Source organism: Podospora pseudoanserina, chromosome 2, assembly GCF_035222485.1.
Source record: "Podospora pseudoanserina strain CBS 124.78 chromosome 2, whole genome shotgun sequence".
In the NCBI taxonomy this organism is placed as follows: domain Eukaryota; kingdom Fungi; phylum Ascomycota; class Sordariomycetes; order Sordariales; family Podosporaceae; genus Podospora; species Podospora pseudoanserina.
In genome coordinates, this window is record NC_085921.1 from 2,632,783 (window position 1) to 2,649,005 (window position 16,223).

The window sequence follows — 16,223 nt, forward strand, 5'->3', positions numbered from 1 at the left end:
GTGCAAGTGGACCAGAGAAGACCAAATCGACACTGAAAAATCCAATTGAAGATATCTCCACTCGGAGTGCTGGTTGTCCCCCTGGCCCCTGTCGACCAAAGCGAGGGCGGGAAGATTCCGGCGGTACACAAGGAGCTCTTTGGGCAGCCTCTATGAAGGAACTTTGGATGACTCTGCCAGATTCAACTCACCTCACTCGATACTTACGAGCATCTCCCAATAAGCATCAGATATCCCCGCTCCTGCAGCGTCACTTCAAACTTTAACCGTGGGTACTTCTACGCCGAGGTGGGTGGCACAGGTCACACAGAGTGTCGCTGACTGAGCTTAGGCATCCAGGGTGTTATTATTCAGGGAGAGCTTCTTTCGAAAACGAAAACGGTCTGGGAGTGGAGTTGAAGATCTCTCCCGCCATCTACACACCGCGCCCACGGTACGGCACCTACTGGACCCCCACCATACCCATACCTCTTTTGCCCCTCTATTCTTAACGCCTGCCACACGCCCTCGCCCTCGACCTTGTTCTTGAGGTTCCGACGAGGTTCCAAGTTACTCACTCCTTGCGGTAGCCACTAGGTTCGAAAGAATACGGATTCGAGAAAAATACACTCGGCGTAGCATCATGCTAGCTGATTAGTCCCAATTCGCCTCTTCTGACTCTTTCGTTGTTGGTCTTGTTTCTCGTGCTCTCTCCGACGCGCGCAAAGGCAAAGGTTGTGCCACGGCTTGTTTTCTTCCGTCGCCATGGCATCCTCATCCACCCCAAGCTCAACCACTTCGGCCCCTGTATCGAACCCCTCCGTCGCGCCGCCACCCTCGAACAAGCCCACGCGCATTCTTGCCTGCGTTCTATGCCAACACCGAAAGATCAAATGCGATAGAAATTTTCCATGCTCCAACTGCACCAAGGCCAATGTCAAGTGTACACCATCCACTCCCGCCCCTGCGCGCAAGCGAAGACGACCAAACCAGGACCTCCAGGAGAGGCTGGCTCGCTGTGAAGAGTTGCTCAAAGAGTATGCGACCGAGAAGCCCGAGGGCAGTGTGACGACGCCAAGAGCATCGCAACAGCCCGCCTTCGATGAGAGCTATCTCAAATGGCAGCCAGCCGGCCAGCTGGTTAGGGATGAAGGGAGCATGCGGTTCATAGACAACCCAATGCTGAGCTCTGTTTATGATGAGGTGGGTTGTTCTTGTCGCCTGTGTATCGCAGTGGAAGAAACATGCACTCACATAGGATGCGTCCCATACAGCTTCGAGCAATGAGGCAAATAGTCGACTCGGATGACCACGATGATAGCACGTCTGATACTGCGCCTGATGAGAACTCAGATCTCCTCCTTGGCGATGGTTCCCCCAACATTAAAATCGAGACACTCTGGCCAGATGCCGCCCATGTGATACGTCTGTGGCAGATATATCTGGACAGGGTCAACCCACTGACAAAGATTATACACGTCCCGACTTTGCAACCGTACTTGGCCGAGGCGGTCGGCGGGTCGCAGTCATTGCCGAAGAATGTCGAAGCGCTCCTCTTCTCTATTTTTCTCATGGCTGTTGTCGCGCTAGACGCAGATGAATGTCAGAATCTGCTGGGTTACTCGAGAGAGGAAGCGCTTCAAAGGTTCTCGTCGGGTGTGCGGTTGGCCTTGCTCAGGCTGGGCTTCCTTAAGACCCACGATTTGACCATTTTGCAGGCCCTTGTGATCTACCTGGTATGTCCATCAGCATCGTCTTGAAGGCGCTCCGGCTGCTAACACGGCGCACAGATCTCTCTACAAGGTCGATACAATCGCCATGCCGCGTGGATTCTCAACGGCGTAGTTATTCGTATCGCCCAAAAAATGGGAATGCATCGTGATGGCGAAACTCTTGGTCTCCCCCCATTCGAGTCTGAAATGCGCCGTCGGTTATGGTGGCAGATCATCATGGTCGATTCCAAATATGCCATCTTCTCCGGCCTCAGCCATTCGCTCCTTCCACGAAACTGGGACACAAAACCGCCCAAGAACCTCAACGACGCCGACATCTTCCCATCAGCGACAGAGCCATTCCAGGACCGCGAAGGGCCAACAGAGATGATTTTCTGCTTACTTATATACGCCTTTGCTAAATTCCTGGTGGAAACTCCGGGCTTCGATACCATGTTCTTGCTAACCTCACAAAGCGACTTTGTATCCGAACGTGATGGAGGAGGCCCTCCTGAACAAGAAATGATCGAGTACCGGCGGACGGTAGAAACCTTGGGCAACAACCTCCTCAGCATTCTCGACAAGTATTGCGATCCTCTCGCCGGCCCAGTTCACCAAATGGCCGTCAACATGCGGACGCACATCATCGATAAGATCATGGAACTCATCACCCCAGCCAAACACCAGCCAGAATGGGGCGGAGAGGTCCGCACACTCAAAGACAACACCTTCAAAATCGCCATCGGCACATTAGAGCACAACGAAGCAAACTACATCTCCACCAAGGACAAAGGCTTTATGTGGTTTTCCCTCGCACACTTCCAGATCGATATCTTCATGTACATGGCTGGCCAACTCTGCCACCGCACAGAAGGTGTACTAGTCGAACGGGCTTGGAGACAGGTCGAGGTGGTTTACACGTTCCACCCCGAGCTATTCGACACCAACAACAAACTCCATGCCGCGCTTGCAGTGTTTATCCTGAAGGCGTGGAGGAAGAGAGAAGAAACACTCACGCAAAGGACAGGCCACAGGCCAGAGACACCGTTCTACGTGGACAGGCTAAGGACATCGATGCCAAACGATGACTACAAATCGGAGCCTACACCACCAGATCCTTATACACCGGCAGCTTTGGCAGTGGGGGCACACACAGGCATTCCGGACAACAATCTGGACTCATTCCTGGGGTACCTGGATGCTAGTGCATTGGACTGGGATATGTTTGGGAACCAGGTAAATGGCGGGGCAGGAGGCTCATCTTTTGGCGCTTTTGGGATGGGCCCCCAGGTAGAATGGTGATCTTTTTTCTTGGGATACAAGGATGGAGCTCGCGGGGAATATTTTTGGTGGTTAAGACAAAAGAATCTTTTTGGTTTAGTTGTCTTTTTACTTTGGATATATGGCGGAATTTTACATATACATGGCTTATTATCTCCAAGACCGGGGGAAGCAGAGGGGAAAGTTGGGAGGTGGTCTAAATACCTTTTTATTTGTTTTGTTTGTTGATATGCTGGCAATGTTGATACATTTGTTGGTATCATTGGGCTTTTGTTTCCATACTGGTTCATGATTTGTGTTTAAAAACTCTACTCTTACGACTTTGACGATATTTTTTTTTTTTTTTTTTTTTTTTTTGTTAGACATGGGATGGGCAGCATGGTGGGTTGGTGTAAAGTTAGCGGGAGGGCTAAATCACATTTTGAAGTATTTTTCAGTGATCCTGTCGTTTGCTTTTGTGTACACATGAGATGTTTTTGGGTTTTCTCGATGTTGGGTCACTGTATAGGATCACCCAGATGCAATACTATTCTTACAACCCCCAAACAACAACAACAACAACAACAGCGAAAAGGGAACTCAGCTGCCAGTCTGGATCCCCATCTGCTGCAGGCGCTGTATTCTTTGGGAAGTCTGCCTTATTTTGACATGTCGTCAGAAGCGGAAGTAACTCCGATTACTCCCGGGTCGGGCTTCGGATATGCTGGTAAGATGATGGAGGGCTTTGCTGACCGCATGCCTACCTCTCCCGCCAGCCAACCTGTAAGAAGGGGTCCTGCTGGATGTGGTTCAACCAACTTGGCTGCCCAACCGAGAATTCTTGATGATTTTATCTGACCAGTCACTTACTTACCTCCCTCGTCTTACCAACAATTACTGACGCACTCCCACCGCCCTGGCTGACACAATACAACTTTACCGGACCCTTAACAGGGTGGAAGGTATTTTAACGCTGGGATGGATGGGGCGAAGCTACCTATCAAGTTCACCTTATAGATGACAGGTAACTGCATCATGCCAGGATCTTCTCCCCCCACCCGCACATGTTGTTCAGTCACGGGGGTCGGTCGATATTGGCTTGACCGGGGCCTATTAACGAACAAGGAAGCAAGACCTTCCACTTGGGATGATGAGGGCCCTGAAGAAAAGATTGGTAGCCCTGACAAGAGAGCCCATAGACCACTGAGTATAGTAGGACGGCTTTGGATATATATTACGGGATCGCCGAGAAGCCTCAGGGGATTAACAGAGGGGTCTGTTGACTATCTTTTGGGCCTCTGGATGCTTTCATCCCTTTTTCTGCTTTTCTTTGCACGGCCGGACGGTGTAAAGCAGCGAATTTGAGCTTCACAGGGACGATGGTTGACTTGTATTACCTTCCCCGACAGATGACCTGCATGTTGGGGATGTTGGTAGGTACCCAGGGAGGCGGGGGACTCAGCCCTATTGATGTTATCATCTATCTTGATGGACGGAAGGGAAGGAGATGTTCTTGTACCGCTAGTATACCTTTTCACTAGAACAGGATTCGGGCAGATCTTGGGTCATTGTTCGGGTATTTTGTTCTCGTGAAGATAGATTCGTACTCCTCTTCACCTGCAGGGTGTGGCGGTAGTCATTCAGAGTCCACAAAGTACCTGGCATGCCTGTCTCATCTTTACCTATCTAACAACCCTCGTCTCTCCAGGACTCTGGATGACTAAGGGGAAAAAAGCATATACTTCCGCCGCCAAAGAAGAATTTAAAACTTTCGACAATAGCAGCAGTGTACAATTCACAAATCACAACCACCAATCCCTTTGTAAGTAGGTTTATAAACACATTTCCATTCTTTCCCGGAATAAGGTAGAGCCAAAACTCAAAAACAAAAAGTATATACAACTGAATCCTCCTCAAATCCCATCCCATCCAAACTGATGCTGATGATTCATCTCCTCCCTTCCCCCCCAAAATGCAATGCTATGCTATACCATGCAAAAAAAAAACGAAAAAAAACGCTTCTTTTCCTCCCAAATTTTTCTTACATCTCCCCCCTTCCAAGAATTCTCAGAGAGAAACTTAGATGCACTGGCTGTAGTAAGGGTTGAGAACAGTGCAAGTAGAGCCGGAAGCGCAGACGGTAGGGCCAGTCCAGCCGTTGCCACCGCACTGTCCCCACTTGGGAGCAACACCAGCACCGCCGGTAGGAGCGGGAGCGGCAGAGGTGGCAGGGGCGGAGGTGACAGTGACGAGGGTAGTGGTGGGGGGCTGGACGACAGGGGCGGAGGAGGTGGTGACGACGGGGCCGGCGGTGGGGGTGACGACGGGAGCGCCGGGGAGGGTGGCAGAGGCGGTGCGGGTGGCGGTGGACTTGCTCTGGGGGATGGAGCTGATGGCGCCGGCGATGAGGGCAGGGCCGGGGACGGGGTAGTTGGGGCTGGCGACGTAGGGGTTGAACAGGATGCCGGCGTCGTTGGCGCGGTAGAGGGAGGTGCCGGCGACACCGGCGGGGGAGTTGTTGCCGTTGCCGACGATGCGGAGGTTCAGGCACTGGGGATAGGCCTGGGCGCCGTTGGGGGAAGAGCCGCCGTGGAGGGCGATGATCTCATGGCGGAGGACGTAGTTGCCGGCCTTGAGGTCGGCGGGGATCTGGACGAGCCAGCTGTTGCCGTTGGCACGGAGGTCGTCGGCGGCCCACGTGCGGGTGTTGGGGTTGTAGCCGGCACCGCCGATCTTGAACCAGCGGAGGGAGGTCTTGTCGACGGTCTCGCAGGGGCCGTTGCAGTTGGCGAGGTAGTCGATGACGGGGCCGATGTGGGACTCGGGCCACTCGGGGGTCCAGACGATGGAGATCTTGTCACCGGCGTTGACAGTGGCAGAGCCGCCGCCAGGAGCAGCAGACTTGTGGCAGATGATGTCGGTGGTGCCGAAGTTGTTGGGCTCGACGAAGCCGTTGTCCTGCTGAAGAGCAGACCAGCCGATCACGGTAGGGGGGTTGGGCTGGTAGAAGTGGGTTGTCGGGTCATAGTTCTGATAGTAGACACCGTTCACGATGATGTGGGAGACGTGGCCGTGGGCGGCAACGAGGGCAGCACCCGAGAGGGCGGCGAGAAGGGTAGCGGCCTTGTTAGACATGGTGAAGAGATGTGTGTGCTGAGTCTCACTCTGAAATGAATAGGTGAGGATGTCTGACCGTGGGCTGGTGATGGCTGGGAGTGCTGATCGACGGATGAAGAACCAGAACCAAGGGTGACAGCAACGGCGATCTTTATACTCGATGGCTTTGGGCATCTCGGTCCATGTTACCGCAGCATTCACGACATATCACGTCCAGTGAGGTGGACCAAAGGCGTTCTGGGTGTTCATGGAGGAGGTCTGGGCGCGGTGCTAGCGGAGCATGAAGGAGGGCATCCCGGGGCCGAATCGATCATCGGCAATGATGTTGAATGACAAGGGGCGACCAACCAAGGGCAGTGTGGGGTAGGCGAGGCCGTGGTGATGGAGGCTCAAGGCACCATGCACCCCAACCTGGGGAGCATGCGGTCAGGTAGCGAGCTTCCCAAGAGTCTGGTCCAATTTGGGGTGCCCTGTTTGCACATGTTGGCGCCACCAAAATGGGGGAGACGGCGGCAGGGAGGCCGGTGACAAGACAAAGCTGCTTGGAATCCGAGGTCGACTGAAGGAGATATCGGACTGCCTTCCCGTCTTGGAGCCCGGGGAAGAGAGCCCCAAGAGGGATCAAGAAACGATGTGATTGGCGAAGGCTGACAAGAGCTCGATGCTGGTTCCCGGCAGACAGTTCAACGCTCTGAGGCACCAAACCGGATTAGGATTACTTGGATCGTGGAGAGGCTCTTCCGTGCCATCTTGGGAAAGACGAGCGATCCAGGGGAACAGGGGGGTGGTCCCCACTTGGTTTGTGGGGAAAATGTAACGGCGTTTCAACTTAGCGCGCCGTAGGGAGGTGGTGTTGGACGGTCATGGACGGATGAATTCGGTGACATCCGAGAGGTGTAGAGTTGCAGTCTGAATTCAGGCAAAAAGTTGGCAAGTCTGGCAGTGGAGCGGATAATCCAGGTTGACACAAGCGACCTCGCCAGAGACAGGTCGGGGATACCCTCAGCCTGCGCTGAACCCGACTCCAAGGTTCTCGCAATATCGAGGTCGCTTTAGTTCGACGGGCTCAATACCGAGTCGCAGCACGGGAACGGGAGAGCTCGTGGTTGACAGTTTCGGCTAAAGAGTAGCGCTCCCAGCAGACAACGTGGTGGACGGCATTTTGCATTGACGGCGTGGGGAAGGCAATGGGAAAAGTATAAGATGGTCTGCTTCCAACCAAATTGGAGGACGAACAAGGCGAAACAGCTTCCCCCAACTTCTGCGGTTCGCATGGAGATCATCGCCGATAGTGCCTGCCGCCACTGTTCTCGGCCGCTTAAACACTTTAGCCAAGACTTCGTCTGAAAAAGGGGGCAAGAAGGCTTCATTCTGGTAGTGCATAACGCCATCATCTGTTCCAGCTTAACTTGCACTTGGCTTGCAAAGGCTCAAGCTTCACATCTCGCGAGAGGCTCGGCAGCAGGAATTTCAGATCAGATGGCCAAGTTCACGCGCGGCTTCCCGGCGCGGGCTCCTCCACGACCGCCACCGTCCCGTCACTCCGATGCTACTATCCACCACAGAGGCCCACATCGACTACAACGATTCTCCTCTATTGTCTGGAATCTTCCAGTTTTTGATTTTTCTTGTCCTGCTGACAGTCTCTTTCTTTTCAAGATTTTCATTCATGTCGATGTTGTTGTTGACTATGGCGATGATGTTGATATGATGCCCCTCACAGTGGGCGACTTGAGAAGTTGGAAGGGCCGGCCCTGAGGTTCATGTGTGGCTCTGAGATTGAAAGAATTCCCATTGTGAGAGCTGTGGAATCGCGCCATGTTTGCCCGAGCAACACACCCTCTCGGACGCAGGTTCACCCACCACTGCCCCGTTTTCGGCTTCGTTGTCCAAAACAAGACTGACTATCATCTCTAGCTTGCAAGTAAAACATCCGACAGCGCTTCATTGAGCGTTGGATATGTGCGCGTTCAAGTGGAGAGACATAATTATCATTGGTGGAATGCGTGCCCGGTGTAAAATGCATGCTGGTGGTGACGATGCTCCTCCTATCGCGAGAGAGAAACTGAGCTGCAATGAGAAACCAACATCACCCTATCTTGAAGCTAATTCATCCAGCACCCGACTAACTCGAAAAACTGCGGTGTCATCTCTTCCTAGGCTGGTTTTCTTGTTGGGGATTTCAAGAATAGAATATCAAGCATTGTGAGGTTGAGGTCCTCAGTTTTCGAATTCAAACATCTCACTGCCTCCCTGGCTTTCTCGTGACACCAGCCACATCATCAAAACCAACATCGTAGGTCAGGCGCCGGCATCGGTCAAACACATCACCATGACAATGTCCCAGATCTCATTGATATCGAATGCAAGGAACCGCCCAGCAAGACCTGTTCACGTATCTTTGCTGGAAAGCAGGCCTAAAACGCAAAATTGGCCATAATCGACCAAGAGACTCGTCCCAACATTGTATTTCGTCTTGGAGCAAGCGACCGTAGTTGGGGTCGAGAGCCGCTTTAGCTTAATAGGGGTCTTTTCAAAGGTGGGTGAGCAAGCGACGGGAGCAGAGAAACAAGTTGCGAGAAGAGAATCTTCAAGGACACTTTCCACAATTGTCTGTGGGGGCGTTTGGCAGCGTGCCATTATCACCGGGTTCTGATGGCCGGAATTGGAAGAACGTCACCAGACCTATGGAAGACGGTGAGAGAAGGGGCGTCTTGGACACAGGGATGGGCGGCCGCCGTTCTCGCAGAAAGTAACCATGTATGTCTGCAAGAATGATTAACAGGCATTTACTAACAGGCCTTCCAAATAGCCAGTATATCTTCTTACAAATGAATCACCGGGTATTTAAACGTAGTTGTGGAGCAGCAATACCTCAAACCTCCGACTGTTTCTCCCCTGTTGGTTGACAGAGCATGCAGCCTTTCCAAGGAATATTGGCGCTGGAGGGTCGGCTTCTGGAGCAACATAAGCAACATCGAAGCTACGCCATCGTACGTGTCACGCTCAGGAGTCTGGCTGCAGGCTAGGACAGTACCCAGACAGAAGTATAATGGTGACGGCAGAATGCATTTGGTAGAATCAATGCTAATCTCATCAGCATACCGACCCAGTAGCCCCAGTCCCAGCAAAAACACCATCCCAACTCCAAACGCCCTACCAAAGTGTGTACAATAGGTTCCCTCAAATCGCATCATGGTGTCCAACTGGTCCAAGGTCTTGGCACAGATCCCGTGCCGCATCCCCAGACTCGGGCCTCGAATCAGAACCGGTCGCTTCATCCGCACCCTTGCTGCCAACGGTCGATCCCGCCCCCACCATGCCGGCAATCTCGACTCCACAACTCAAACAGAGCTCCCGACGACATTCCTGTTCTTCAGTCTCGTATATCCAGCTCTGTTGTATCTCCTCAAACATCTCGAGCCTCCCCAAAACACCACCGCTGCTAACCCCACGAGGGACGCAAACAGCAAGAACAGATGCTCACCAATAGCCAAGAACATCTTGTTATCCCAGTTCACCCAAGTCCCACCTCTTTCCTGGGTAAAAAAGATCCACTCGTCCGCCTCCGGCCTGTCGTCCATGATCAACCGGTAACCTCTGTGTTCCATCTTGGGATCTGCCCCAGGCTTCGGCAGCAACGAGTGGTACTTTTCCCACACAGCCGTTTCGAACCACTGCCCACTCGCAAAACTGATGGTGATGTAAGGAAAGAGATAATTCCAGTCGTACTCCATCAGTGACATTGTAACGAGGTTCCAGAACGGGTGGCGAGGCTTCGACGCAAGGATGTTGTTCGAGAGAGCTCCGCGGCCGCCGTCGGTGATCCAAAACGGATAGTATAGTAGAGGTGTCAAGTCCGTTTTGCAGCCCTGTTGCAGAGTATTATAAGTATCTTGTCCAGTTGAAGGATGGGGAAAACCACTGACATTGTCCAGATCCATGTATATTCCCCCATGATGATACAGCAAAAAGTACCTCACGGCATCCACCCTCTGCACCTTGTACCGATACCCATCATACGTCCTCAAAAACCAAGGGTATTCCCTTTCGATAAATTCTCTCGAGGTTCGTTCGGTCCACAACTATCATCACCACCCAAAGTCAGCATCCCCATCCCCGTCATTTGCACAACCCCCACCTGTACCACCACACAAACCTACCTTAAACTCCCACCCCGGATTCCTCTCCACACAGCCTCCCCTAACCCCCTCCCAATCCCCCGGCAAACTATCATTCCCCGGTTCCTTCCAATTGTGAAAAACCTGATGCACAATCTTTGGAATATGCTGAACCCTCTTCCCTCCCCCCCCCAACAACCCATGTCCATCCTGGTTATACGCCTCAAGCGCATCCGCCTGCCGTAGCTGAATCCCCGCATGCTGGAAAAAGAGGCCCACAAACGCCACCAACCGCGCGAGAATGTACCCCGTTCCAGCCAACAACACCACCGCCCAAAGGATGACGGATATCTTGATCGAGATTCGCATCTTTTGTCTTTCCCCGTCCACTGTACTCGGTCGGTCGGCTGGCTCGTCGCCGGGGGGCAAAAAAGTGATATATGTAAGGATAGCAAGCAGCAAACAACGAAAGCAGATACCCACACGAAATCAATACGTCGCATCCAAATGGCTCTCTCTGCATCAACAACAAAAAACAATGTTGCCAAAAGGAGAAAAAGGCAGAGAAACAAAAAAGTGATGTCAGTCCCAAAACTTCCCAGGCAAACCCCCGCCCTAAATTTCCCGCCCAAAGTCCGACGTCAAAGTAAAAAGGGAGAGACAGAACCCCCGAGCGCAGGCCAAGTTTAAAGTTCAGCCTCTCTCCCTTCCCGAGTTCCTACCGCTCCCGAGACATGCACCTCCCTTATTATCTACAAGGGAGGGCTGGAAGCACCCGGGATTCCGAACCCGAACTTCCAACACTTTCAAGGCAGGCACCCAGATCCACGAAAAAAAGCAAGACCGTTTGCGTGGCTTGCGGCTGTGTATTGCTCGCACCGCATGTACCTCCTCCCCTTCCACACACATGGGGGGGACACCGTTCGTGCAACCTGCACCACGCGCGCTTGCGCACTGTACGAGCAGCACAGCAGCACCCTTTGGCTGGCGCTGAATCACGATCGGCCCTGAGAATGACAAATGACAGACATGTGCCCGGGCTTGTCTTGGCATTAGCCCGGACAAAGAATTGACAGGTTGCCGGTGACTGCTATTACAATTATTAGCTCTATGGTCATGCTCTAATGATGTTTGTCTATCCGAAAAGTTCCCCAAATCTCTCCGGTGGTATAAGCCTCACTGAACATCCTTCCCGTGTCGCTGTCTCAGTGTCTAATTTGACCATGTATAATCGCTGGCTGTGATGCCACCAGCCCCCGTCGCTGTACACCAGTCAGCATCATCCAACTAACAGCGGCCAATGAGTCCAATCTCACCTTATCAATACAGCCTCAACTCAATATCGCTATGTCTAGCACTTGAGCTCAACTCCAACTCCAAATCCACTCTATGCTTTCGTAATCTCTTCGTTTGGTGATCAATCCCTCCTACTTTCATACCCATCAAACGTAGGACACTCCCTCTCCAGCTTCCTCACCCTTCTAATATTAAACCCCGACACCTTATCCTGCTCCTTCACTTCTTCCCCCACTATCATCCACGGACTGACATGACACCTCCCTGTGGATGACTCCCACGTCCAAGCGATACACTTCTTGAAAGCCTTTTCCGTGCACTTCTCCATGCAATCCTGCGCCGACGCAACATTCTCATGCGTGTAAACAGCCTCATCTACCGGCCCAACATAATCCCAGTCCAAAGTCCAAGCATCCACCTCTGACTCAAACGGCGGCGCAGACCGGAAAATAACACACACATCCGGCTCTGGCTTCCCCCAAGCCCAACCGGTCCCGGTACTAGCGCGAAACCGCCGGTTGTACTCCGCCAAGCACTCCCACTCACTCTTGACATCCCGCAGCACAATCCTCGACATCTCCTCCCTCTGCTTCGGATCCTTGATCGTCTTCGTCATTTCAGGATCCCACCTCCAAGGAGCAGGCACCCCATAGATCTTCCACAAATCCAACCAAAACACCGGCTCCGTCACATTCCTAAAATGCTCCCCAACGTCCCGCATCATCTCCGGCTGAGGCAACGTGTGAAAGCTCAAGATAGGAGAACACATCCTGTCCCCTCTGATTTTACTCCTCCTCGGCGGCTCCCCATTGAACAAATACGCATACCTCTCATCCAGATAAATTCCCACCCTAATCAGCGCCTTCGCCAACAACCGATCCCCCCAAACCTCATCCAAACTCTCCAAATAACTCGTCTTGAGCGCCTTCGGATTCTCCTTCACCAACGCCCTCATCGCCGCCTGCGACAAGATAACCGCCGACCCCCCATGCGCAAACCTCGCCCGAAAGTCACCAACGGCATTACCAAGATAGTGCTTCTCCTCCGGGTCAAAATGTCCCAAAAACCTCTTCACACTCGTCTCCACCAGAAAGGTATCATCATCCACCAGCAGATACCACTTCTTGTCCGGCCACCTCTGATACGCAAACTCCAGCCCAGGTATAAACTTCAACGCGTCCAACTCCCACCCGAACTCCTTTGACAAACCCCTCGCCAGCTCCTCATCCTTCGCCCCAACAGCAGCAGTCAACCTCTCATACTTCCCCACCCTCTTATGCCCCAACAAACCCCCCAAAATCGGATTCTCCAACCCCCTCTCCACCATATCATACACCTTGACCACCCTCTCCCCCCCATCACCCAAAACCATCTCCCCATAATCAGCAATTACAACCACCTCCCCCCACCCCCTAACACTCTCAAACCAAGCCGGAACCCTCCCCGAGTCCCATACCCCGTCTTCAACACAACCCCCACATCCCTCCCCAATCAACCTCGTACTCTGGCCTCTCCCTCAAAACCCACTCCTCACTTGGCCTTCCCCCGGTCACCAATCTCTTCCAGTTCCACCTCACCCCCAACCTCAGCGTGGAATCATACGGCAGCACCGCCGCCCCGAGCAAAAAGCAGACAATGACAAAAAGGGGAAAAGACAGCCAGTTTGACTTGAGGAAGCGGATCGCTCTCCTCAGGGACCTGGGGAGGAACCTCCTTGTTGATCGTCGACGACGGGGAGTCCACCCAGAGCCCTGGGCGATGTTGGCGTAGGGGTTGGCTGTTTGGGGATGGGGTTGTGGAGGATGTGATGGTGAGGGGATTGGGGGTTCTAAAGAGGTGTGTTAGTCCACAAGATAAAAAGGGGAATGGGGGGGACATACCACCGAATAGTCCACGGACAAAGTCAGACAGTGTCATGGTGAAAATCTCCCCTCTCTCTGCTTGCGGCTGGTTGACTCGGAGACGAACACAAATCCAGTTGAATGAAGAAGCCTCTCACGAAAAAAGCAATTAAACACTGTACTTTCATAACCCCATACCCATCATAAGAAGAAACCTCAAATGAAAGAGATAACAAAAGAACCCAAGCAAGCGGAGAGATAACAATCAACAAAGGTATGCTCAATGCCTTGCTTGCCTTGTCCAACAGAGAAAAAAAAAATTAATGTTGGATGATGATGGTCAATTCTCCCAAAAATAAAAGTGAGAGAGCTCAAGTTCAGGCAACGCGCATTGCGCCTTGGCACCGCTGAGCAGTCGCGACTTGGCTTTTGCTGCAGGGGTGGTGTTGGTTGAGTGCAGACGCTCGGACCATATCGCCAACCCCCCTTGAAGGAAGGAGCCCCTGAGACAACAATGGCAAGAGCAAACCTCTCGAACTTCAAATTATAAAAATTGCATGTGAGGATACAAGGCTCATGGCGGCTACTCCCAGAATTCAATGGATTTCTTCTATTCCCTCCTTGATTTTATTTTTGCCTACAATAGATCGACAGACCTTTGATCTCTAAACCTTATACCCCCTCCCTCTCATCCTCAAAGGAACACCTCAAGGTTAATCTCCAAAGTGCTCACCGGGTATCTCAGATCAAACTTCTCCAACACCGTCGGGTGCAACACACCCAACTCGCCAATCCTCTTCAGCTCACCACCCAACCTCACATAAATCGCAGCCGCCCTCCCCTTGAAGAAGGTTGGCTCGTCAATCTCCTGGATGAAATACCCATCGGCCTTGCTTGGGTTCTCCTTGACAGCATAGTCGATGCTCTTGCCCTCTAGGCCCTCCTCGTGCGTTACAAAGGCAACCTTCAGCATCGTCATGACGCGGTCCAGCAAGCCGTGTACGATTTCGAAACCGCTCGTCTTGCCATAGTAAGCAGCCGCCCACCGCCTCTCGTTTCTCGCCTTGCGCTCAAGGGACTCATCCTTGAAGACGACATCCGCCGACTCGATGATCTGGAGAGGTAGCTTCATCGCCTTGTTTTCGCTGAGCGTCTTGAGGAGACCTGGGAGGAGGGATGTCCGCGCGACTTGATACTCGACGGTTCTGGGGTTGGCGAGCTTGACGGCGGTTTTGCCATCATCGACACGGTTAAGCCACTCGAAGTTCTCCTCGTGCGAGCAGAGAATGAGAGGCATGACCTCAACCCAGCCGGCCATGGCGCATTCGGTACGGACGATATCGCTGAGCTTGTTGATCATGAGAGGCTTGCCGATGGTTACAGACCTGTTTGGTGATGAGCGGGGGAGGCTGTTGAAACCGTAGGCGATGGCAACATCTTCCATCTACACCAAATTGTCAATATTCCATACCGAACCTTGAGAAAACGAGAACAGCTTACCACATCGCAGGGGTGCAAAACATCGGCACGGGTTGGTGGCACAGTAACCTTGACAAACTTGGGATCCGAAGATGGTTCAGCCTTGTACGCCATCTTGCTCAACAACTTGCAGATAGACGCGGGGGACTCGCTCAGGCCAGTAACCTGGTTCAGGTAGTCAACCTCAACATCCATAGTGCGGGCAGCCAAGCTTGGCGTTACCCGGGTGGTGCCGTTGTGCTCCGAAATCACCTTGACAGGCTCGATTGTGAAGGGCTCGGCGCAATACTGAGAGAACATGGCGACCATGATGTTGCAGACAATATCCAGCTTGGTCTGATCGGTTGCAGTCATGTCGATGAAGACATTCTTGGTATCGAGGGTAATCTTGGAGCGCTCGCTGTTGATGATTGGGGGGAGAGAGCAGATCTCTCTGTTCGCGTCAAGGATAACCGGGTAGACGGGCTTGTCGCGAAGGATGTGGAGGTAACGACCGAGGTGTCTGTCGGTCTCGTAGAAGCTCATGAGCTCCTCACCGTTGATCTTCTTGGTCTGGTTCAGGGGGACAAAGTTGATGTCCTTGGGTGGGAGGGCCTCGTAGGTGAAGGGGCCCTGGATTGTGTCGAGATCGTGGGTACCGATGCTACATCCCAGCCGTCAGCATTCTATTCCTTCTGCGCAAAGCCATCCTCGATGCCGAAGTCGGAGCCACCACACGTACGCAACCAGTGTTCGTTGTCTCGCAAGGTTCTGGTGGAGCTTGTCCTGCAGGCTGATGAAGGAGTCGTAGGAGTCCTGGGTGAACTTGATGTTGCGAAGGATCGCGCCGGCAGCATAGGGGCGGACCTGCTCTGTTTCCTTGGTGATGGTGAGGGTCTGCATCTTGTCCTCTGGGATGTTGGCCAGTTTCCAGTTTGGTGTCCCGTGTTTCCCGCGGAAGATGTTTAGGTGCATCGCAATTCCTGAATAGTGCCTCTCAGCATGTCTTTTCCCCTTTTCCAAACTCTCCTCCCTAAGCCTCCAACCAAAAAGGGGGGCGTCATACCCTCGAAGCACAACATATCATAACGGTTGGCGGGAATCTCGATCGCCAACTCGGGCTTCTGATCCTTGGGGCGCGAAGGGTCATTCTCGGTGTCCTTGTCGAGCTCAATGCCAAAGTCGAAACAAAGCTGCTGGAAGCTCTCCTCGGTGAACCTGTTTCCCAAGAACAACAATCGGTCAACCTCCTCCTGGTCATGGTGGGAGTAAGCAGTGCGCAATCTTACTGCTCGCCGAGCTCTTCAAAGAGCCGGTACTTGTCGACGTTGATGGTAGGCATATTGAAGAAAATGCCAATGAATTTCTTTTTCCTTTGTGTCGTCGAACCGATCAAGTGGAGCGGAATTGGAAACGACGTAAAAAGCCTTCTGCGCCGG

The 16,223-nt window shown here is 52.7% G+C and overlaps 5 protein-coding genes across 5 annotated transcripts; 1 reads left to right on the top strand and 4 right to left on the bottom strand.

Moving 5' to 3' along the window:
- The first annotated feature begins 14 nt into the window (after positions 1–14).
- QC764_206520 (uncharacterized protein) lies at positions 15–3,210 on the top strand. Its single transcript, XM_062944362.1, has 4 exons — positions 15–268; positions 332–1,182; positions 1,254–1,715; positions 1,770–3,210. The coding sequence occupies exons 2-4, from the start codon at positions 745–747 to the stop codon at positions 2,991–2,993; spliced, it is 2,124 nt and encodes a 707-aa protein (XP_062803178.1). The 5' UTR covers positions 15–268; positions 332–744; the 3' UTR covers positions 2,994–3,210.
- Positions 3,211–5,030: 1,820 nt separating this feature from the next.
- On the bottom strand, positions 5,031–6,086 carry CEL61A (glycoside hydrolase 61; the record flags this gene model as incomplete). Its single annotated transcript, XM_062944363.1, has 1 exon — positions 5,031–6,086. One exon carries the CDS (start codon positions 6,084–6,086, stop codon positions 5,031–5,033), a length of 1,056 nt encoding a protein of 351 aa, XP_062803179.1.
- Positions 6,087–9,119: 3,033 nt separating this feature from the next.
- QC764_206540 (uncharacterized protein) lies at positions 9,120–11,010 on the bottom strand. The gene is made up of 3 exons (XM_062944364.1): positions 10,232–11,010; positions 9,998–10,153; positions 9,120–9,940 (listed from the first exon to the last, which is right to left on the bottom strand). The coding sequence occupies exons 1-3, from the start codon at positions 10,556–10,558 to the stop codon at positions 9,413–9,415; spliced, it is 1,011 nt and encodes a 336-aa protein (XP_062803180.1). The 5' UTR covers positions 10,559–11,010; the 3' UTR covers positions 9,120–9,412.
- A 596-nt stretch (positions 11,011–11,606) lies between these two features.
- On the bottom strand, positions 11,607–13,402 carry QC764_206550 (uncharacterized protein; the record flags this gene model as incomplete). Its single annotated transcript, XM_062944365.1, has 3 exons — positions 11,607–12,924; positions 12,989–13,313; positions 13,366–13,402. 3 exons carry the CDS (start codon positions 13,400–13,402, stop codon positions 11,607–11,609), a joined length of 1,680 nt encoding a protein of 559 aa, XP_062803181.1.
- A 618-nt stretch (positions 13,403–14,020) lies between these two features.
- On the bottom strand, positions 14,021–16,126 carry FRS1 (phenylalanine--tRNA ligase subunit beta; the record flags this gene model as incomplete). The annotated part of the gene is made up of 5 exons (XM_062944366.1): positions 14,021–14,770; positions 14,827–15,448; positions 15,527–15,767; positions 15,851–16,002; positions 16,074–16,126. The coding sequence occupies 5 exons, from the start codon at positions 16,124–16,126 to the stop codon at positions 14,021–14,023; spliced, it is 1,818 nt and encodes a 605-aa protein (XP_062803182.1).
- Positions 16,127–16,223: the final 97 nt, after the last annotated feature.

Excerpts from the sequence above, each read along its gene's own strand:
- QC764_206520 (XM_062944362.1), top strand. The coding sequence starts at position 745 with ATGGCATCCTCATCCACCCCAAGCTCAACCACTTCGGCCCCTGTATCG. Across the intron at positions 1,183-1,253 it reads TGAGCTCTGTTTATGATGAG|CTTCGAGCAATGAGGCAAAT; the intron begins GTGGGTTGTTCT and ends CGTCCCATACAG. Across the intron at positions 1,716-1,769 it reads AGGCCCTTGTGATCTACCTG|ATCTCTCTACAAGGTCGATA; the intron begins GTATGTCCATCA and ends CACGGCGCACAG.
- QC764_206540 (XM_062944364.1), bottom strand. The coding sequence starts at position 10,558 with ATGCGAATCTCGATCAAGATATCCGTCATCCTTTGGGCGGTGGTGTTG. Across the intron at positions 10,154-10,231 it reads ATCCGGGGTGGGAGTTTAAG|TTGTGGACCGAACGAACCTC; the intron begins GTAGGTTTGTGT and ends TGGTGATGATAG. Across the intron at positions 9,941-9,997 it reads TATACATGGATCTGGACAAT|GGCTGCAAAACGGACTTGAC; the intron begins GTCAGTGGTTTT and ends ACTCTGCAACAG.